Genomic DNA, 23,058 nt, shown 5'->3' with positions numbered 1-23,058 from the left:
ATAAAAAAAAATCCGCAAATAATAAACCGACGAAAAGGTGCAACTTTCCACTTAACTGCTTGTCGATGTATTATTTGCGGGGGCTTTCGGGGGATCTGGTGACGGTGGAGGATCTGGGACTGATTGACTGTGGACCACCACCAGTCTGATCAGGTCCATCACAGCACAGCAGCTGCAGCTCTGCCCCTGTCACATGACGCATATCAGCGCAATCTGTTTACATTAAACCGACATCAGGAGAATAATGAGAATTATGATTAAAATATATATATATTTGTTTCCAATTTTGGCCCCTGGATCATGATTTTTTTGGGCGCATTCTTGGTAAAAAAAAAAAAAAAATCCTCTAAAAAAAAAAGACAGTTGGGATGCATAATGTGTCTCATAACAGTATAGCCTACTGTGCGTCATGTTATCGCCCCCCCGCCCCCCCTTCTGTACTGAGCTGGCCGGTACTGGGTAGGCTATAGCGTCCTGCTGATCACCGAGCTGAGGCACCGGCCGGCCTGAGCTGCGTTCATGTTCCACTTTAAAACTCTCCAGTCAGTGACCTGGTGGCGGCTGTTTTGGTCGTCAGCATTTCATCCACGCAGCGACCGTCCACGGCTTAGTGGTGTTTTATTCTATGGGTCGGTGGCGGCTGTGAGACAGCAGCGGCTCCACGGTGAGGGGGGGAGGCAGCTTCTGCTCACCTGACTCTGTGCAGCTTCTTCATTAAATCCAAACAAACAGTCCGACACAGCGACGCACTGCTCAGTCTCTGTAGCTCATCAGCCCGGAACTCGCCTCATGGATCAGAAGCGACGGCGGCGTTTGGCCTCAGTGTCTCGGACTTTTTTTTTTTTTTTTTTTTCAGTGTCTCGGACTTGCAGAGCAGCTACAGCAGCGTTGTGACCTCAACCATGGTTGGTGAGAGCAGAAATGTTGTTGTAGGCCTGTGCATATTCTCATTTGTCCAGGTCATAGTATTTCAAAGGAGGTTAAATCGAAAGCAACTGGACTTATACTGAGTCTCCACACCAGTTAGTTGAACCAGTCCCAGCCTGGTCAGATGCTACATGAACTGATGAAGCCTCTTGGATGAAGGTGAAACGTCTTCCTAGACAAATAACTAAGTCCAGTTGAACCTCCTTTGAAAAAAAAAAAAAAAGTTGTTGGCGGGCTCGTGAATTTTTTTTTGACACGAGTCAAAACGAGCGTTAACTCGCGTATCTCGCGTTTGGTTGCGCGTAAAAGCTCGCGCGAAAAAAAAGCGTTCCTCGATGAACGATGAAATAGACGAAGACGCGAAGGTCCCGTCGCACAAAAAGTATCACGTGTATTGCGTCGCAAAAAAAAAAAGTCGCGTATACCGCGTCTCGCGCCTAATCGCGTCTTTGCGTCACGGCCTTTTACACCGCGGACGTAACGAATAAACGGTTACGGTGTGAACGAACAACATAGAACAGAACCAGACGTGGTGTTGTTTCCTCTTTTCACCTACAGCTCCACTCTCCCTCACTTACACTAACTACTGTTATTGTTGAGGCCAGAGAATTGTGGGATTTGTAGTTTTGGACCAATCGCAGGTTGTGCTCTTTCTTTTTTGTAATTTTCCTGGTTCACACATGTCTTTTTTTTTTAGGGGCAAATGCGAGTGAAATGCTCGCCCATGGTGGGCATAAGAAAATTTAAGACCTGTCTAAAATTATTTAAGACTTGAACACAATAATTCAACAAATTTAAGACATTTTAAGGCCTAAAAGTGTGTAATGGACATACGTATAGCCTATATAATGTGTTAGTTTCACTTTAATTGAACACATTCTACATCGCGGAGGCGACGTCTCTCCTTCACCTCTGAAACGGGGCAGAGCTCCGTGGGAGACACCTGTCTGACACAGTAATGTACGTACCGACTGCACGCGGATACGCGCCGCTTTGGGTAACGAGCGCGCACGTCGCGCGTCAACATTGGAGGTCGGCAGTTATCAGTATGATCAGAAACCATGAATGAGTTCGCCTCAGTTTCACGTGATTGTCACTGTCAGCCTGTTAGACAAACATTTTACTGACCCCAGCTGAGACGCTGAGACGCTGAGACCCCCCCCCCCCCCTCAAAACAAAAACTCTTCGGATCTGAATGATTCACACAAGTCACCTAATTGGTCATGAAAAAAGCGAGTTTCGCTTTTCGGCGCACTGTTTGCATCCCTGTAATAAATAACTTTAACCAGCAGGTGTGTCACCTGGTGGCTCCGCCCCTCAGTGCTGCTGCTGCGTTCAGGAACCAGGTCTAAAGGTCAAAGGTCACAGGGTTCAGGCAACAGCTGAGGAGAAAGAAAGAAAGAAAGAAACAGACAAACCATCCAGACGTAGCTGCTCTGAGGTTTACTGACGGTCATCAGCCGACATGAGACAGGAAGTAAACACATGACATCACTGTCAACACAATCAACGATAATAAAAATCAACATTTCATGGAAACAACAACAATCAAAGACGTTTTAAAGCCTCTAGTGTCTGAGTAGTGATGTGCGGATACGTCCGATACCAAAACGGTGTCCATTTCAGGATCCATAACTGTTACTAGGAGCACAGTCGCCCCTAATTTTAGGAGCACAAGTAGAAAACTTAGGGGCGCAAACCGTAAATAGACTTGAAAAAAGCAAATATTCAAACTTCTCTCATTATTCAAACATCTCACTTGCACTGTCTCCAATTTTAGGGGCCTTGAGCCCTGATAAACCTAATGAAAGCGAGATAATTGAATATTTTGGATGTTATTATAGAAAAAAAGTGTTTATAATTCAAGAATAAGAAAGATAATCTGTGATTTATTCACTGCTATCAGCTGAAATTGCAGATTATTCATTGAAATAGTCGATGAAGTCCACAAAACTATGTCTAAATGAGTTAATTTTTATATATTAATTATCATAGTGTTGTGGGAAATGCACAAAGAAATGTCTATACCATAGTTACGCCCTTGCATTTGATGTCTATTTTTCAGTGTTTTTTTTTATGTTATACTGACAATTCAAATTAAATCACAGAAAGACCGTCTGTGTTTTAGTTTTAGTGTCATTGCGTAACTATAATCTGCGACTTTTGTTTCCCCCCTTTTTGCACATGAAGCTTCTGTAAAATGCAACGTATCGGTATCGGCAACAAACTATCGGGTATCGGGTTAGAATGAAAATCGTTTTGGTGGAATCGCACATCACTAACTCTGAGCACTTTATTAGGAACCTCAGGGGTCATTATTTATCGTTATAGTGAAACAACAAAGAGCTGGACAACAACACAAATGTAGAAAGTAGAAACCTATAAACAGGAATTACAGTAACTCTTCTCCTTTACTTCCTGTTGCCTGTCTCTTTAAATAAATCAATAAAAAGGCGTTGACTGCAGAGGTTCCTAATAAAACGAACAAATTCATCATCACAAACATGAATGAAATTAATTGATTCTTACAAATAGATTAATAAATTACTACTTCATGTACATTTTGTCACTGATTAACGTGGCCCCGCCCAGCTGTGATGTCATGAAGAACACCTGTGCATCGCTGCAGCAGGTTGAAGGTTAAAGAGCCACACACACACACGCACGCACGCACACACACAAGCACGCAAGCACACACGATGAGTAGGATTGCACCGATAAAGCATTAAGAAGAAAATGTATGGAGCTACATTTGTGTCTTTAACATTCAATCAAAAAAAAAACTAGTTTTCAACATTTTCAATCAAAACAGACTTCACTTCAATAATAAAAAAAAAGGGTTTGAATGCAAAAAAATATTTGAGAACAAAATATTGCATTTGAGCACTTTTTTTTTTCTTTGAAAAGGTTTTTTTTTTGATTGAGGTGAGTTATTATTATTATTTTTTTTTAATTGAATGATAAAGACACAAATATCCTACCCATATGGCCCCAAAAAAGCTGACTTTAATTAAAAAAATTTTTTTACAATCAAATATTAACTCACTTCAATCCAAAAACAAAAAACTTTTCAATCAAAGAAAAAAGGGTTCAAACGCAATTTTTTGGGTCTCAAATATTTTTTGCATTCAAACACTTTTTTTTTGATCGAAAATATCTTTTTTGTTTAAATCAAGATTTCTTTTGATTGAATAATAAAGACACAAATGTACCTCCATAGAAATGTGAATGTAAACGATGAAGGATTCAGAAAAGTTTAAATATAAATGTCAATAACTTCCATAGTTTTTCTTCTACAGTGGCCCCGGAGGCTCAAACACACAGAAACCAATGGAAACCGTGTGTTTGAGCCTCCGGGGCCACCATACACTGCAGAAACTCAAAATCTTTCTAATAAAAAATGTCTAATTTCTAGTCAAAACTAACCTCTTTCCACTTAAAATAAGATTCATTACCTAAAAAATTAACTTGTTTTTTTTAGATCATATTCACTTGTTTCAAACAAATTCTCAATTGAAATAAGTAGAAAAATCTGCCAGTGAAAGCAAGTTTTTTGTGCTTGTAATAAGAAACTTGCTCCACTGTCAGATTTTTTAAAACTTATTTCAAGTGAAGATATGCTCGAAAAAAGTAAAACGTGTCTAAAAACAAGCTGCTTTTCAATGTGATGAGTCTTATTCTAAGTAGAATTAGATTTGTTTTGACTAGAAATAAGACAAATATTGAGTTTTTGTAGTGTAGATCCAAGATGTTTCTGCCTCTCGCAGCTGTTTCCTTCTTGAAAAAGAGTTTTCCTTTGGTTCTGCTGAGTCGCTTCCTTCCTGTCGCATCGTCACCACTTGATGAGGACGAGCGCGGCGAGCGTGGCGTAGCCCAGCACGAGGAAGAGCACCTTGAGGAGGCGGTCGCGCTTGTCGTCCAGCTCGGGCGTCAGGATCTCGAAGAAGGTGACGAAGAGGAAGGTGCCGGCGGCGAAGCCCTGCAGCACCACGGACACCACGCCGCCCGCCAGCGTCTGCGCCGACTCGATGCCGGCGCCGACCGCCACGCCCAGCGGGATCATGAGGCTGACCGTCACGCCCAGCTTCGCCGCGTCGCGCATGCCCAGCGACGCCTTGGCCACGCTCACGCCGAGCGCCACGGCGGCGAGCGTCTCGTGCACGGCGACGCCCAGGAAGAGGCCGCCCAGCTTGGCGCCGTCGTCCTGCAGGCCGAGCGCCAAACCCTCGAACACGGAGTGAGCCGACAGCGCCAGGACGAGGCCGGCGAGACGCAGCGGCGCCGCGCCCGCCAGCTCGCCCACGCTCAGGTGTCCGTGGTGATGGTGACCGTGGCGACCGCCGCCGCTGCTGCTCGCCGAGCCGATGAACGGCGTGTCGTACTCGGAGTCGCTGCCGGCCTCGGAGCCACCGGCGGCGGCGTTGAAGGTTTCCAAGGTGATGAAGGCGGGTTTCTCCTTCCTGAAGGTCAGAACCAGCTGCTCCACGAACACCGTGAGGAAGAAGCCGACCATCATCATCGTCTCCGCCACCGGGTAGTCGCTGCTCACCGCCAGCTGCGCCAAGACCGCGCCCACCTGGAGGGAACACACACACGGTCTAGGGTTGCAAAATTCTGGGAATTTTCCAAAGTTGGACACTTTCCATCGGAATAAATGGGAATAAATCATGTTTTTTAATTGTATTATTTTGCATGGATGTCTGCTTATGACAAAACTAAATATTTACATTTATGTTTGGAAATGATACAGTTTGTTTAAATTACTCCCAATTTCCAGAATATTTCCAAAATTCCCCAGCTTGACTTCCCATGGAAAGTTTCTGGAAATTTTCCGGAAATTTACTGGAAATTGTCCGCCCCTTTGCAACCCTTGATATGATACAGTTTGTTTAAATTACCTCCAATTTCCAGTTAATTCCCATAAATTCTCAATAATTCCCATAAATTCCCATAATTACCCAAATTCCCATCGGAAATTGGAAAATTTCCCAAATTCCCCAGTTTAACTTCCCATGGAAAGTTTCTGGAAATTTACTGGAAATTTTCCGACCCTTTGCAACCCTAGATATGATACAGTTTGTTTAAATTACCCCCAATTTCCAGTTAATTCCCAGAAATTCTCAATAATTCCAAGAAATTCCCATAATTCCCATGGAAAGTTTCCAATTTGGAATATTTCCAAAATTCCTCAACTTAACTTCCCATGGAATGTTTCTGGGAATTAACTGGAAATTTTCCGCCCCTTTGCAACCCTTGATATGATACAGTTTGTTTAAATTACCCCCAATGTCCAGTTAATTCCCAATAATTCCCAGAAATTCCCATAATTCCCAAATTTCCCATCGGAAGTTTCCAAAATTCCCCAGCTTAACTTCCCATGGAAAGTTTCTGGAAATTTATTGGAAATGTTCCGCTCCTTTGCAACCCTAGATATGATGCAGTTTGTTTAAATTACCCCCAATTTCCAGTTAATTCCCAGAAATTCCCATAATTCCCAAATTTCCGATCGGAAGTTTCCAATTTGGAATATTTCCAAAATTCCCCAGTTTAACTTCCCATGGAAAGTTTCTGGAAATTTACCGGAAATGTATTGGAAATTTCCCACTCCTTTGCAACCCTAGATATGATACAGTTTGTTTAAATTACCCCCAATTTCCAGTTAATTCCCATGAATTCCCAAGAATTCCCAGAAATTCCCAAATTTCCCATCGGAAGTTTCCAAATTGGAAAATTTCCAAAATTCCCCCAGTTTAAGTTACCATGGAAATTTACCGGAAATGTATTGGAAATTTCCCACTCCTTTGCAACCCTAGATATGATACAATTTGTTTAAATTACCCCCAATTTCCAGTTAATTCCCAATAATTCCCATAATTCCCATGGGAAGTTTCCAATTTGGAATATTTACAAAATTCCCCAGTTTAACTTCCCATGGAAAGTTTCTGGAAATTTCCCACCCGTTTGCAACCCTACACACGCCTGTTAGGTCACGTGAATGACATCATCGTGTGTGTGTGTGTGTGTGTGTGTGTGACCTTGTCCCTGACGGCCGGCAGCAGAGCGTTGAAGCACGTTGCCAGGAACACGCCTCCTCCGAACGAGTTGCCTAGCGACAGCCCCTTCCGGTAGCGGAGCGCCTTGTCGTGGTCGACCAGCAGGAGGCGCACCGGCACCAGGACGCCGGCCAGCATCAGGCCGAACAGCCCCAGCGTGCCGAGCAGCTTCGCCACCAGGATCTGCATCCCGACCCACTCAACGGCACCACGCGCTCCACGCCGCGCTAACGTGAACACGCCATCCTAACACACACACACACAGCAACACAATTTTACAATACGTCCGACTCCGTTAGTTACAATGTGTTCCCGTCAACACATTGTAACTCCAAGTATACTGTATCACACCTGTGTGAAATCAACCTGGGATGATCATTTTGATTTACATTGATCAAAAAAATAAAGGGAACAACAACAACAATGTGTTCCCTTTATTTTTTTTGAGCAGTGTATAATAATAACATAAAGCAGAAGAAGTTTGACCCTGCTGGCTTGCCGTCCATGTTGATATCGATTTAAAAAAACTACTCTATCGCACTTTGAACCGATATTAAAGCAGAAGTGAGTGATCCGGTCGTTTTGGCTAATGCTGCGTTCCAGGCAGGCTTTTGAAATCGTAAATTACAGCTTCAAGTCACAACTTACGACTTTGTAGCGTTCCAGGCAACCCACTCGTGTTTTTCCGACCTGTTTTACCGGTGAAAGTCACTATAACGGCCACTCGTAACTTCAGACCCGTGAACTCGTACCAGATCGAACTGGTACGACTTCACAGGTCGGAAAAACACGAGTTACGGGTTGCCTTGAACGCACCATAACAGTCCTCGTCCCTACGTCACCACATTCACGGCGTCCCTTGGCTGCACACACAGCCCTGCATGCCGTTCTCTCTCCTCATTGGATACAAACTGTAGGATACGATAAATGTTTTCTCCTCGGATCAGAGCAGAGCAGAGGGACTGACAGACCCGTGTTTCGGACCAAACACTCTATGTAAGTGATTGCTGTCGGAAGATACAACTATTTAAGACTTATATTAACACAAATATATCACTTACTTCTGCTTTAATGTTTACAATATGTCTGACTCCATCAAAAGTTTTTAGAGGATAATATGATAAAAAGTACTTATTCATAATTGTATTTATTTATAATGGTTATGGTTCACTTTGTCTTCTGTCAGCTTCTTCTGTACTACCTTACATGCTCCAAATAAAGGTAAATAAATATATAATATAATAACATAAAGCAGAAGAATTTTGACCCTGCTGGCTTGCCGTCCATGTTGATATCGATTTTAAAAAATACTCTATCGCCCTTTGAACCAATATTAACGTTAAACTCGTTCAAACAGTTTAAATTAAAACTGTCGTTTAATTTCATTTCCAACATTTTTTATTGAATTTTAGCAGTGAATTAACAAACAGACACAGGAACAGGAACAACAACAAAACTTTACTCTTTTTTTTTTTTTTGCAGCGTATTCCGGAAGTAAAACAAATAAATAAATAGTTTGCACACACACACACAAATAGTGGCTGCATTGTACAAACGTTGCTGAAAACCCCTGTCGTTTAATTTTCACTGTTTGTTTTGTTCGTTTCTATCTTATGCTCGCAGCCTGCAACGACCACTTCCTGTCAAAACCTTCAAAATAAAACACCATCAGGCGTCTGAATTAAATACATTTTTAACTTTTTGACTTTCTTCTCTCACTCTTTTTCTATTTTTATGACACATTTATTTAACAAAACACACCTCTCGCCTTTTACTTTTGAGTTTAGGGTCGTTTTTAAAGATAAAACGTCGCCCCGTTTCCGGTTTCTGTTGTTGTTGTTTCTGGGTAACGGCCGCTAGCTTGACCGGCTAGCCGCCGTTAGCTTCCTGGCAGCTAACAGCTGAACGTCGCGGTCACCCAGGAAACAGCCGCTCGCGTTTCTGTCGTTCCGGGTCCAAAACGAGCTCACACCGACACAGCGACAAGAAAACCGCCGACATCACGTAGATAAAAGGGGTTTATTTTGTTGTTTTTACCTGTCCCGGCGGCCTCCGTCAGAAGAGGAAGAGACTCTCTGCAGGTGTACACAGATACTTCCGCGATGACGTCACGCACTCCGCGGCCCCTGAGTGGTCAGTTTCCTAGTGACGTAGGCAGCGTGTTCAGTGTGTTGCTGTTTTGTGTCCTGTAGAAAGATTTGGAAAATTTTCTTTTAGCTAAAACCACAGTTAGGTATCACTTTGATGAGAAAATTATTATTTTCGGCTCCTCCTCTCACAATAATAAATTTAACATAATTAATCTTTTCATATTACTAGGTAAATTCCATATTCATAAAGCCAAAATGTCTAATACAACCCCATCATTCCCATTATTTTCAGTCGAATTAAAAAAATATTTTGAGTCTGTATCACATGTTGAATCAAACAAAAAATGTATATCAGCGATTGAATTTTATTCAAATTATATGAAGTAATCTTGTCTGCCTTTATAACTTGTTCTATGTCTTTAATTTAAATTTTTAAGGTCTTTTTTATAATTTATTTCTTTTATTAGACATATTTATTTATTTTATTTATTTACTCATTATTTTATCATCTTTATATTTCTTATATTATTTATCTACTAGCCTATATATTAGTTCTTTAAATGTTTCGATAATGTTTGCCTTTGTCATGTCTTGGAATGTCTGTCGCTTTATTTTTTGTTCCTTGTTCAATTGGTGATGTTATTTGATGATAAATAAATATTATTAAAAAAAAAAAAGTTTTGTGTCCTGTAAAATGTACAAGGAAGGGGCGGAATCTAAACAACAGTAATGGTGGTTTAACTTTATATGCACTGCTCAAAAAATAAAGGGAACACTTAAACAACACATCTTAGATCTCAATTAATGAAATATTGCAGTTTAAAATCGTTATTCAATATATAGTAGAGTGTGTTGAGAACAAAATAACATAACAATGATCATCCCAGGTTGATTTCACATGGGTGTGATATTCTTGGAGTTACAATGTGTTGTTTAAGTGTTCCCTTTATTTTTTTTAGCAGTGTACATTTATTATTTAGAACAATGTATTAATTTATCAAATTATTTATATTTCTTTACATAAATTCTGACCTTTGTTTGCTCAGATTTTGTCTCACTGTCTTGTTTCGTGTTTATCAGTAATGTTTTTATCAGCTAAACAGCAGATACAACGCCAACCGCTTCAAACTGTCAGTCCTCCCATAACGGTCACTGCTCTGATGTACATTTTTTAATTGCTTTTGTTTTTGTTTTCGCTATCAAGGCTTTTAATCCGTTCAAAATTGTGACCACTCTGCTCTTCATGTGCACAATTACACTCATATATCTGCTGTAAACCTGTGGCATTGTGCACTTTCCTTCCCTTGTGTTATTTGAAGCTGTGTTGTGGTGTCTGGCACTTGGACAATTTCCTTCGGGGACAATAAAGTAAATCTCAATCTAAATAACAAAAGCAGCAGGTTTTTAAGTGTCAAAGTTTTTATTTTATTTTTTTATTTCTTCATTTTCTTTGTTCACATACTGTTTGAAGGAAATGTGACTTCACTCTTGTGAGTTTCTCTGTCGGTCGGTCGGTCAGTCTGTGTCTCTGTGTCTCAGCGACCTTCAGGTCCAGATAGATGTGGTTTCCTCCGTCCTTCCTGTCTTCTCTGTTCAGGTTGAACAAGTTCCACAGGAGAGTCATCACTCCACTCTCTCCAACAGGAAGTTAGGTGTTAGGTGTGATCAATGAGCCGACCTCTCACTCACACACACACACATACACACACACACATACGGGGGCAGAAACATCTCAGAGCAGATCGAAGGAACCTGAGCTGCATCGGTGTCGGACAACTTCAGTCTACCAGAGATTTCACTTCACTTCATAGTTTAAAACATTTCTAACACATCATCATCATATTCATCATCATCATTATTATCATTTATATATATATATTTTTCAATCCATCTGACGTCTTCTCGGTGTGAATTTTAAAGCTGCTGCTCATGAAAACGAACCTCGATACATTTGACCGACAGGAGTGAAAACTCGTACGACAGGAAGTGTAAAATGTTGAGATGCTTTATATTTAATTTCCACATGGTTCAAACAGCTCCGCCCCCTCGTAGCTCCGCCCATTTCCTCACACACACACTCACACATGCACGCACACATGCACACTCTCTCTCACACACACTCACACAAACAGGGTACTGGACCAAATGTTGCATTTAAAGTTTCACTGTGTAGTTTTTTTTTTAAGAGAAAAAGAAAGAAGACATTTCAGCTTCACTACAGCTGTTAAACATCTCGATCCTGATTCTGTCCGTGTGTAACAATTCATCTGTCCCACGGCGCCGTTAGGAAGTGGGCGTGGTGGTGGTACTTTTTTTTTTTTTGGTGACGTGGCTCCTGATTCGCTCTCATGCAGGAAATTATTCAGTGATGGAAAAAAACTAAACAAAACAAAAAAAAAACAGACAAACAAAAAAAAAAAACTTCCTTTTAGTCCTTCGAGTTCTGACGATCCAATCAGAAAGAAGAAAAGGTCAAACACTCTGTCCGTCTCCTCCACACACACCTGCACCACCTGGAAAACACAGGAAACACACATCAGCCCCCGCCAAAATAAAACGACTACGACGATGACAGAGGAGGAGGAGGAAAGTCAAAATGAAGGAAGAGAAGATTCAACAGTTTCTTTTAGCGACTCTTTTCTCTTTCTCCTGTTTTATTATATACAGTCACTTTTTTTTTGGTTTTTCTGAGTCATTTTTTTCTGATTTCAAAATGAGCTGCATCAAAATGACCGGAAAGTAACGATTAACCGCTGCTGTCAAGCCTCCACTTCATCATGGATGTTTAATATCTATTAGATCTATGACTTACACCACCATTGTTTTGTGCTACATGCAGCCTATATTTATATACAGTAAGAACATGTAAGGGCTGATTTCAAAATAAAGGTAACCTTCCAAAATGGACTTGCATAATTTGCAAAGTGATGTAGATTTTCAAAGTAAAAGCCCACAAATTTTCTTATTTTCACTGTGTGCCCTGTAAATTCAGATATATGATGATATTGAAAGGAGCCAACCTGTTATTACAGAACACCTCCTCAGAGAGAGAGCAGTCTGATGTAGCACCTTTATTTTGAAATTAGTCCTTACACGGTCTTACTGTAGTATAAACATGTAGCACAAAACTATAAACATGTAGCACAAAACAATGGGTAGATCCATGATGAAGTGGAAGCTTGACCGCAGCGGTTACATGTTACTTGATTTTGAATTCTCGTAAAGTTGAAGTAAAAAAAAAAAGACTCTGAAAAAATATTAATTACTCATAAACACTGAAAAAATTATTTAAAAAAACAGCTTTTTTTATTCTTATTCTATTTTATCTTATTTTATTCTGTTTTTTTTGTTCATTTCTCTCACTATTCGAGAGTTTGTAACAAAGAAAATGTGTAATAATAAAAAATGAATACAGTAATTCTGAATCTGAGTTATTATGCTGATGTATTGATGAGGATGTTGTTTTACTGTCGGTGACGTCACGGCTGCTCCTCGTTGCCGGCGCTGGGCGTTCGGTTGCGGATCTGACTCCTCAGCTGTTCGATGAGCTCGGGGTTCTGCTGCTGCATCTGCTGCGCAAACTGTTGACCTCTGCAACACAGAACAACGACACCCGTCAACATCCCCCTTTTTTTCTAACGGTCGCCATTGACGTGTTGCTATGACATTGTTTGAAGTGACGAGGGAGCTGTCAATCAGAGCGTAATCTGCCACGCCCACACTGTCCTGACCAGTGGCTTAAACAGCAAAATGAGCTGTTTTTTAAACAGGTTTTCTGATAGTTATGAATAGTTATTGTCACTCAGACTTTTGTGGATGCTTAATGAGACACTGGACTTTGATATGCGACACTCCTCCTTTGCACAATCTGCCTTTTCATGGACAGCCATCAGAGAATGGAACAAGCTGCCTGAAACCCTGAAAAGCAGATCAAACTATTTAAATTTCTCTCATAATCTAAAACAATGGCTACTGGAGAACCAAAGTTGCCAGCACGTTTAAAAGCAGGGCACTTGTTACTCAGTTAGTCTCTTAAAAAAATGTATCTTAGTATTTCTCAATGCACCCAATCCATGAGATTATCTTAAAATGTTATGGAATATGAACTATGGAATTCTAAAATGTTTTATATATCTTAAGTAAGACTTAGCTTTTCTCTCCACTGATCATATAGGATAGGGTACACCTCTCTCAGGTGTGTTGCACTTGATCTGGTCTTTTTAGATGTGGAAACTGTTGTTTTTTTGTATTGTCTATGTGCTGTCTACTGTCTATTTGTGTATCACTCTTGTATTGAATTGAATTGAATTGAAAACTTTATTGAACAACGTTAAACAAGTGTTCAAAAGGATTAAAACACAATAAAGCCAAAAGGCTTGTTTCCATTGTGGTCCTGTGAGATGGTAGACAACATGTAATTAAAACAAGGAAGACAACACACAGCACATGGAATGACACTAGGACACATAGACTAGTATATTGTATAGTAATAGTAATAGTAATAGTAATAGTAGTAGTAATATGTATAGTAGTTTGTGGTCTGCGTTTCTTGTCTGTTTGTTATATGTTACATGTTGCGACTGCAGATGGAAATTAGCTGTGAGCTAAATCTGGTGCAACCATCTTCTCATTTTCTGTAAATGATTAATGTCATTGCACAATGTCCCCTAAATAAACTAATAATAATAATAATAATAATAATATAATATAAGCATTTTTAGATTTAAAGTCAGGTTTCCACAGGCTTTAAGTCTAAAAAGTGACTTTACATGTTTCTTAAATACGTACGCCTGGATCAGTCCTGACAGATCTCCGCCTCCAGCTCCTCCAGGTCCGGCCCCGGCCCCCGCTGCTGCCGCCGCCGCTGCTGTTGCTGCCCCCGCCCCGGGGCCAGGTCCTGCTGCTGCTCCTGTTCCAGCTCCTCCTGCTGCTGCTGCTGCCGCTGCTGCTGCTGCTGCTCCTAGTCCTGGTCCAGCTCCGGGACCTCCACCGCCCATCCCTCCGTACGCTCCCGACATCATCCCCGACATCCTGGGAGGAGGAGGAGAAGAGGACAGGAAGTGAACTTTAAGAAAGCAGCGAGGAAGAAGAGAAAGAGCCTGTGCCATTTGTCCACACTTTGCTCAGTGCGTTTCGTTACGCACACACACTTTGGTGAAGATTTGCTGGTGGAACGTACATTTGCACATAGTGTGCAGCATGAATTAAGTGGCCAAGCGTGTGGGGGGACATTTAAAAGCAATTGGGACACACTTGACAAGTGCAGCCTGTGCCGTTGCGCACAGTAGCACAACTACGACACACACACACACAGCACAGCAACAGTTTTAATAAACAGTGCTGCTGGATCAGTCTCATCTACTCCTAAAGTGTCTCTTTGTGCAAGATTCAGATCATAAATGTGTAAACCCAACTCCATAAGTAAGTAAAACAAACAAGAAAAACGAAAAAAAAATGATGAATATAAAATTATGAGATAGAAAGTTAATTTCATTTTATTGAAATTAATTCAATCGCATTTCCTAAATGGGCTTGTGGCTCCCGGTGACGGCGGACTTCACCGTGGTGCATTGTGGGAGTTATACTTGGCCAAATACCGCTGGGATGCAGTCTTACCTTAAATGTGGGTAAAGTGCAAATCAAGCGCGCTGCACTTTCAGTCGTTGGAGAAACGGGACACACTGAGCACTGACACTAAGAACATGAACGCACACGCCAAGTGGCCAAGTGTGTAAGTGTGATCAAGTGCAAATTGGGACAGGCCCCAAGAAAGAAAGAAGGAGGGAGGAGGCGACTTACAGCTGCTGCACCTGAGGATTGTTCATGAGCGACGACGCCTGAGGAGACACAGAGTCACAGTCAGATCATCATCATCATCATCATCATCATCATCATCATCATCATCATCATCATCACCACACTGGGCTGCCCACAATTAGTCAACCTTAATGTTATTGGTTGATTGGTCGGAGAAAAACAAAACAAAAAAAAACAAAAGTTTGGAGCCGTGATTGAAGGTGAATTGCTGTTTTTTTTTTACAATCTGGACCTTATTTCTAGCATAAAATACGATCATTTACTCACCCTGATAACTTTGGTGTCATTCCGAGTCGTTCCGACGGAACACGATCCAGCCGAGAGCCGCGTATATCCGTATAATTCAAGTAACAACACATTATCTGCAGACAAACTTGTTCAGCGGTCGGAGATGACATCATCCAGGTCAGAGGTCAGTAGGTCAACCTACAGACCCCGGATGTTGATAACAGCTAACCCCGGACTCAGAAGGGAATAGCACTAGCCTATCAGAAGTAAATATTGGTGAAATGAAGGAGTTTCTCTGCAGATAATGTGTTATTTAGAGGCTGCATTCTGCTGCCCTGTAGACTCCATTATACGGATATACGCGGCTCTCGGCTGGAGCTCATTTCATCACAACCACTTGTAATGACACCAAAGTTATCTGGGGGAGGAAATGATCGGATTTTATGCTAGAAATAAGGTCCAGATTGTAAAAAACGCTAGTTACCCTTTAAGTCAAAATCTATATATCCCTCCAGGAATTTGCGGTGTCGCGATCGCAACATTTAACACAAATTCAACCAATCTGCACAAATTATGTGCGATCACCGCAACCAATCATCGTTGCTTTCCGTGAGTTCCACCAATCATAGCAGTGCTCACGCAAACGTAACATACATACGCCACCAAATTCACTTCCTTGTTTTGGATGTGAAGATGCAGGCAAACGTCTCACAAGAACTGCTGTGGAAATTGCATATTTGTATAATAGGACCTCATTATTTTGTGACGTTTCATAATTTTCAATTTTCCTTTGATTTTTAATTAATTATTCAGAACAAAACTGCTATTTTTTTTTTGAATTTCAATTTTCGATTTCTCCCGCAATTTAATCACAACAAAAGCGAAATTTTTTTAAAATCCGGCCGCAAAATCCGGCATTTTAGGTCACAACAATCATAAAAAGGCTTGCGAAATCCTGGAGGGACTGATACATGACCTAACTGTGTATGAAAAGGCTAGAGGGCTTTTAATTTGAAGGGCCAGATACAGGAAGAAGCCGTGACACTTCACTCAGTTGACGATAAATCAAGTTCATCAGCTGTGATGATGTGTGAGACTGTTCATCAGCCTGGCAGTGTGTCCAGATGAACATGAGGTGTCACTGAGTCATCGTATCCACGGCAACGGGATGAGGTCAGTGTGTGTGTGTGTGTAACAGTGTGTGTAGGTGTGCAGAGTTCTCACCATGTTCATGAAGCCGGGGTTACTGAGCAAACCTGCCAGGTCGACTCCGCCCATCCCGGCTGTCTGAGAGGAGAGAGAGAGGAGTCAGTGAACACACACAACACACACACACACACACACACACACACACACACACACACACACACACAGGGACAGAGTGTGTGTGTTCTTACTGGACTGGACGTCTCCATCTTCTCCTCTGCGATCTTCAGGTTGGTCTTGTACGTGTCATTGTCGGGGTCGAGCTCCAGAGCTTTTTTATAGTAACTGGCTGCTTCTGTGTGTTTGTTGAGACTCGCCAGGGCCAGGCTGACACAACAACAACAAACAAACAAACAAACAACAACATCATCATCAGGAGACTCAGACAGTTACAGTATCAGTTATTCAGAGGCTGGAAACGTCTCAGAGCAGCTTCTTCAGGTCTAAACACTGAGACAGAAACAGGCTGAGCTACGGTGGCCTGGAGGAGTCACCTGAGGGTTAGGGCTCTCTCTCTCTCTCTCTCTCTGTTCATCACTCAGTACGTTTACATGACACTTGAAAAATCTAATTATTGCCTCAATCCGACTATAACTGGACAACTGAGTGCATGTAAACGCGTTAGTCCGACTAATATTGGAGTTCTCCAACTATCGACTACCTTAATCTGGGGACACTGCGCGATTTTCAGAGTTGTTGCCGATTTAGAAAAGACTAGGGCTGTGTCCGAAATCACCCCCTACTCTCTATATAGTGACCAGGCCATGTTGTAGTGGTGTCCGAATGTTTAGTGATTATTAATGTTCACTATATAGTGACTGAATCTATCCCACAATTCACCGCGAAATGTAGTGAGCATCCGATGGTCACTAACCGGAGCAAGATATCCCATCATGCATTGCGGTCACGGATCGCCGTTACCACACCAGCCCAGAGCGACCGGTGTAGCCATAGCTACCAAATAAATGCAGTAGTGCAGCAGCCTCAATAAATGTGTCCAGGCTGCCAGAGTTGTCCGGTCGCGGCTTCAACAGACTCCCACAACAAACGTCGGAGCAAATTTCCTAACAAGTGTTATAAACTGACCACAGACTCTGGATAGCGAGGCTAATTTATGTTAGCCCGTCTATGGGGTTTTACATTAACGTTAGCATTAAGCTAGCGGACTTTATCCTTAGTTGTGACACTGGCTGTGTGTGTTTTGAATGTTGTTTCAAACTATGTGGGTTTGATTGAACATCTTTGATGCTTAAATATATATATATATATTACTGCTTAATATATTGCTTTACTCCTCTACACCGGCCGTTACCATGGTTGTATCCATGGTACCTGCACCGGTTACAATCGCGGTCGGAACGTTTTAATTACGCAACGTAATACGTCATTAACTGTGCGGTGGAGTAGTGTCCAAAAGTGTTTTTTCATTTGACCAGTGAGTCACTATATAGTCACTATATTGAATTCACTATATAGTGAGTAGGGAGGAGGGAATGATTTTTATGACGACTGGGGATCACACACTTAACTCCGCCAGATGAGGAAGCACAGACTACGCGATCTGTCAAACCAACTGAAGGCACCTGAACGCACCAAACTCTCGCAAAAAAAAAAAACTCTTGCGGGAGTGACAGTTTAAGAGTGTAGTGTGTAATTTCCACAAATGCGGTTAGTTGAGTCAAAGACGGTTTAGAACGTATATAGAGGATCTTTGGTTGAGTTAACTTGTGACTGGCCAAGCCATGTGAACACATATTGTGTGTAAACAAACATGGACAACATATGGCTCGCTGCTGCTGCTGTTGTTTGCGCAGCTTTCTGCTGTGAGAAATCCATTAAAAAGAAAAAACGGGTCTGGATCAAGTTGTGGAGGAGTCGACGTGTAGTTCACACGCTATTTCATTTATCCCACCTCCTCTTTTTCATTGGCTGTGGGCGACGTGTTTGCGGTTGGGTCGGTAACCAGGACACACTACCTGACTGCGTCCAGAATCGGCTCAAAAACCTCAAACATGCTTGAATTGCTGCGACTGAAGTCGTAGATTTTCTCTGTTGCGTGTAAACTGGGACAAGGACAGAAGTCTGATTAGACGCTGAAATTGAATTTTGAGCAAAGCTGGATTAAGCTCTGCATGTAAACGTACTGAGTCTCTCTCTCCAGAGTGAGGAACTACGGTGGCCCAGAGAGCTCAACATGTAAGCTGTGTCCCAATTCAGGGGCTGCAGCCTCCGGAGGACCCAGCCTACGCGGTCTCCGGAGGCAACGGCTTCGGAGGCTCCTCCGGGGGCTGCGTCAACGGTCGGTAGATGGGACGGTCTAGCCTTCAGAGCATTTCCTGATCCGAACAAAAACAACGGGCGGCCGAACGTTAAACATTTAAAAGTGGTGCTTGCAACGGCTCTACCGCTCCTCTGCTCCTCACTTTTTTTTTTTTTTTTAAAGAAGTTCAATCAATACAAGGGCAGTTATCATTAATATACTAATAAACAAACAGCAGCCAGGGGGGTAGGCTATAAAGAGCACAAGTAATGTGTTTTCATAGCTTTCTTATTAAAAGTTGTCACTCAGATGCTTTGCCTCCGCTCCTCACCTGTGCAGCCAGAGCAGAGCTCAGCGGGCGACTGCGCCTCCGAGCCGGGTTACCGTGGCTACAGCACAGAGCTGCTACCGTTCGATAGCTGACCTGTAGCTAACAGGCTAGGTTGCTAATAACAACAACGGTGCGCAAACCACCTTGGGATACGGGAGGCTGCGGTGCATCCTCCGAATGCAGGGGAAAGGAGGACGCATTTGGAGGAGCCTTCACACAGCGCTGTGACGTAATCGGCCTTCAAATGCACCCTCCGAAGGCTGCAGCCCCTGAATTGGGACACAGCTGTAGTTCCTCACACACTCGCTGCCGTGTCATGTGACCTACTGAGTTGATGATGTCATAGTGACAGCAAAAAAAATTATATCGGAGCAGCTGCAGCCGAGACGATTTAAAGCTGAATGACGCCAAAATAAAGAAGAAGACTGTGTCAATGTGTGTGTGTGTGTATGTGTGTGTGTCTCAGCTGCTGCTGTGATCGCAGGTCTGATTCCCTGAATGCAGCGGCAGCAGCAGTGGTCCTCACCCCATGCGTCCGTAGGCTTTGCTGTAGTTGGGGTCGATGCTGATGGCCTGTTCACAGTCCTGCACCGCGCCCGCGTAGTTCCCCAGTTTACTGTAGGCCGCCGCTCTAAAGGACACACACACACAATGTCAACAACAACAACAACAACACTATGACATCATCACGGCGTCAGAGGCCACGCCCCCTCCCACCTGTTGCAGTAGTAGACGGCGTTCTGGGGGTTGAGGGTGATCGCCTTGGAGTAAAACTCTACAGCTGCTGAGAAGTTTTCTACCTTCATCTGGTCGTTACCTGAAGAAGAAATCACAGAGTTTAGGTGTGGAGCCCTCTCTCTCTTTCTCTCTTTTTTCTCCTCCTCCCCCTCTCTCTCCTTTTTCTCTCCCTCCCTCCTTACTTCTCCTCCATTCCTTCTTCCTCCCTCCCTCCTTCTCCTCTTTGTCCTCCTCACTGAGCTCTTCTTCCTCCTCCCTCTTCCTCCTTACTTCTCCCTTCCTCCCTTCTCCTCCTCCCCCCTCTTCTCCCTCCCTTCCTTCCTCTCCCTGTTCCTCCTCCCTCCTTACTTTTCCTTCCTCCTTTTCCTCCATTCTTTCTTCCTCCTCCTCCTACCTCTCTCCCTTTTCTCTCCCTCCTCCTCCTCAGTGAACTCGTCCTCCCTCCCTCCCACTCCCTTCCTCTCCCTTTTCCTCCTCCATTCCTTCTTCCTCCTCTCTGCCTCCTTACTTCTCCCTTCCTCCCTCCCTCCCTCCCTCTCTCTCCTCCTCAGTGAACTCTTAACGAGAATAACGTTACTTCTTATATTTTATATTTCTTACAGTCAGTGCACATTTATACTATTTATATTGTTATTTATTCTGATGCGTGTTTATGTCACTATGTGTTTCCTGTGTTTTATGTTTTTACTTTCATGTGATCCTATGAGCTGCAACACGAATCGCCCTTTGGGACATGAAATAAATTGAACCTTGAACTCTTCCTTCGTCCCTTCTCCTTTCCTTCTCTTTCCTCCATCCTCTTCCCTTCTTACTTCTTACTTCTCCTCCTCCTACTCCCTCCTCCTCCCCCTCCTCCTCCTCCCCCTCCTCCTCCCCCTCCTCCTCCTACCGTCGGTCTTCAGCCTCTCTGCCTCTGCTCTCTGCTCCTCGCTGACGGAGTTGGAGTTGGAGGTGTCGTTGTTGTTAACCTGTGACTGAGCTGGAAGCTGCAACAGAGGCAGAGCAAACAAACACAGAGACTCAGACCACCATGACATCATCACCATGACATCATCACCATTAGTGTACAAAATAATTCATAATGTTGCCCCTCCCCCATTGAAAACCTTTGTTAAACTCTGCTCTGAGCATTCCACCAGAGCTTTAAGATCTGTCTCAAGTGGAGAAGTAATATTCCTAAGCGTAGCTCTGCCTTTGCTCAATCTGCCTTCTCTTTTAAATCTGTCAAATCATGGAACAATCTTCCAACTAATCTGAAACTTTGTACAGACTTCAATGTTTTCTCCCGGGAAGTCAAACAATGGATCCTAAGAAATCAGTCATGTCAGCATTAATCATGAGCTGAAATTATTTTTAACCTTGGCAAAGTGTGAAGTATTTTAATAACTGTATGTTTCTTTCTGATATGAAATAGGCCTATGTTCTGAGTGTTTGTGATGTGTGAGAGGGTGTATATGCATATGTGTATGGATGTTTAGAACGCTATGTAAACTGATAATTCTTACATTTCTATTGTTTTTACTCACCTGCCCAGGGACTATACGGATGGAAAGTAGCTAGTAAACTAAATCCGCTACAGCATCTCTTCTCATCTCGAGACTAATGTTATTTTGTACATTGTCCCTGATACAAATAAACTTAACAAACTAAACTAAACTAAAACACCATGACATCATCACCAGCATGACATCGTGTCATCTTCTCTAACAGTGTCTGTCTCACCTGAGCTGTAGCTGAGGCGAAGATCTCAGGTAACGTCATGGGAACGGCCAGAGTCTGGTCGTCTGTCGACACGTCGAACGCCGTCTCCAAACACTGAACCGCCACTGCAACACACACACACACACACACACACACACACACACACACACACACACACACACACACACACACACACACACACACACACACACACACACACACACACACACACACACACACACACTCTTTACTTGTATCTTGTAAAACAACCTCCGTCTTAAAGGGATAGTTCAACATTTTTGGCAAATTGGCCCATTGCCATAATCCCTATAGTCATAGCAGTAGGTTCGTTACCTTTAATTGTTGGTGCAAGCTATTTTTAGAACGGCGGAGCAGAGCCGTGAGCTGCTCAGAGCTACGCTACGGAGGCTCATGGGATTTCTTGGTTTCCCTCATCAAACTCATCAAATACACAATCCAACAACTCCACAACGCTCTGGTGGACAAGTTGTGACCTGCACATTCACCACGCTAGGAGATAATAACACAACGTTACCAGACAGAGTTGTTTTAGAGGGAAATTCATGCAAAACAGCTGATGCGTGTTGCCTTCAGGGACAGTTCTTCATCAAGCAGTCTCTGTATTTACCTTGAAAACAGCTCAGTTTCGTAACGTTCTGTTATTATCTCATAGTGTGGTGAATGTGCAGGTCACAACTTGTCCACCAGAGCGTTGTGGAGTTGTTGGATTGTGTATTTGATGAGTTTGATGAGGGAAACCAAGAAATCCCATAATGAGCCTCCGTAGCGTAGCTCTGAGCAGCTCACGGCTCTGCTCCGCCGTTCTAAAAACAGCTTGCACCGACAATTAAAGGTAACAAACCTACTGCTATGACTATAGGGATTATGGCAATGGGCCAATTTGCCAAAATGTTGAACTATCCCTTTAACAGACCTCAACAGCAACAACACAAACAAACAAACAGCCTCATCGTGTCGTGTCACTCACCCTCCAGACTCTCCGCGGCTCCTGAGGTCAGGTTCCCCGACTGCAGCTGGTCGTGGAGGAACTGGATGATGGAGTAGGCGAGACGCTTGTTGTCTGTCATGGTGACGACGGAGGCTCAGACCTCTGTGTGTGTGTGTGTGTGTGTGTGTGTGTGTGTGTGTGTGTGTGTGTGTGTCGACTGAGGGGAAAGAGTGTGTGAGACCCTGCGGAGAAGAGCAACGACAACCACAATCACAGTTAGTTGTTTTGTTTATTCATTCATAAGATGGTGAATCACATCAACGTGTTCAATGTTCAGGTTTGTTTGGTGAAGACAAAGTTTGTATTGAACAGAAGAACACAGCTGAGCTGAAGTCTCCTCCCACTGGCGACACCGAGCTTTGCAGGCGGTTACACAACAAGCAGATACTTTAGTACAATTATTTTAATTATCTTAAAGTGAGCCAGCGACAGAGAGCCATTTGTGGTAGAAAAAAAGAAGAAAAGACGTCACTGCAGCTGTGGTCATGAGAAAAAAGACTTTGAAAACGTGTCTCAAGACCAGTCTGAGTAATACAATACTAGTTGTTATTAAAGGGATAGCTCAACATTTAGTCAGATCCTCATCTCACCATAACCCCTATAGTCATAGCAGTAGGTTCGTTACCTTTAATGATCGGTGCATGTTGTTTTGAGATCGGCGGGGCAGAGACGTGAGC

At 42.8% G+C, this 23,058-nt stretch overlaps 2 protein-coding genes across 2 annotated transcripts; both read right to left on the bottom strand.

Annotated features, from left to right (window-relative positions):
* Positions 1 to 4,674: 4,674 nt before the first annotated feature.
* Positions 4,675 to 9,069, bottom strand: LOC310984947 (zinc transporter ZIP3-like). Its single transcript, XM_083970329.1, has 3 exons — positions 9,018 to 9,069; positions 6,963 to 7,226; positions 4,675 to 5,503 (listed from the first exon to the last, which is right to left on the bottom strand). The coding sequence occupies exons 2-3, from the start codon at positions 7,167 to 7,169 to the stop codon at positions 4,760 to 4,762; spliced, it is 951 nt and encodes a 316-aa protein (XP_083826455.1). The 5' UTR covers positions 7,170 to 7,226; positions 9,018 to 9,069; the 3' UTR covers positions 4,675 to 4,759.
* Positions 9,070 to 10,940: 1,871 nt separating this feature from the next.
* On the bottom strand, positions 10,941 to 22,507 carry LOC310984943 (small glutamine-rich tetratricopeptide repeat-containing protein alpha-like). Its single transcript, XM_083970324.1, has 11 exons — positions 22,361 to 22,507; positions 21,373 to 21,476; positions 20,540 to 20,636; positions 19,630 to 19,729; positions 19,439 to 19,543; positions 16,513 to 16,648; positions 16,340 to 16,402; positions 14,870 to 14,907; positions 13,859 to 14,101; positions 12,539 to 12,661; positions 10,941 to 11,583 (listed from the first exon to the last, which is right to left on the bottom strand). Exons 1-10 carry the CDS (start codon positions 22,458 to 22,460, stop codon positions 12,550 to 12,552), a joined length of 1,098 nt encoding a protein of 365 aa, XP_083826450.1. The 5' UTR covers positions 22,461 to 22,507; the 3' UTR covers positions 10,941 to 11,583; positions 12,539 to 12,549.
* Positions 22,508 to 23,058: the final 551 nt, after the last annotated feature.

This window comes from Trachurus trachurus, assembly GCF_905171665.1.
Source record: "Trachurus trachurus genome assembly, chromosome: 4".
NCBI lineage: Eukaryota > Metazoa > Chordata > Actinopteri > Carangiformes > Carangidae > Trachurus > Trachurus trachurus.
Note: the sequence above shows the minus strand (reverse complement) of the source record. Positions and strands in the feature narration are given on the sequence as shown.

What these genes read in the sequence shown, in the direction of transcription:
- LOC310984947 (XM_083970329.1), bottom strand. Translation starts at nt 7,169, where the DNA reads ATGCAGATCCTGGTGGCGAAGCTGCTCGGCACGCTGGGGCTGTTCGGC. An exon ending in TGCCGGCCGTCAGGGACAAG is followed by an intron (nt 5,504 to 6,962) that starts GTCACACACACA and finishes TGTTCCCTCCAG; the next exon opens with GTGGGCGCGGTCTTGGCGCA.
- LOC310984943 (XM_083970324.1), bottom strand. Translation starts at nt 22,460, where the DNA reads ATGACAGACAACAAGCGTCTCGCCTACTCCATCATCCAGTTCCTCCAC. An exon ending in AAAGCCTACGGACGCATGGG is followed by an intron (nt 16,649 to 19,438) that starts GTGAGGACCACT and finishes TTGTTGTGTCAG; the next exon opens with CCTGGCCCTGGCGAGTCTCA. An exon ending in CTGTCAGGACTGATCCAGGC is followed by an intron (nt 12,662 to 13,858) that starts GTACGTATTTAA and finishes TCTGTGTTGCAG; the next exon opens with AGGTCAACAGTTTGCGCAGC.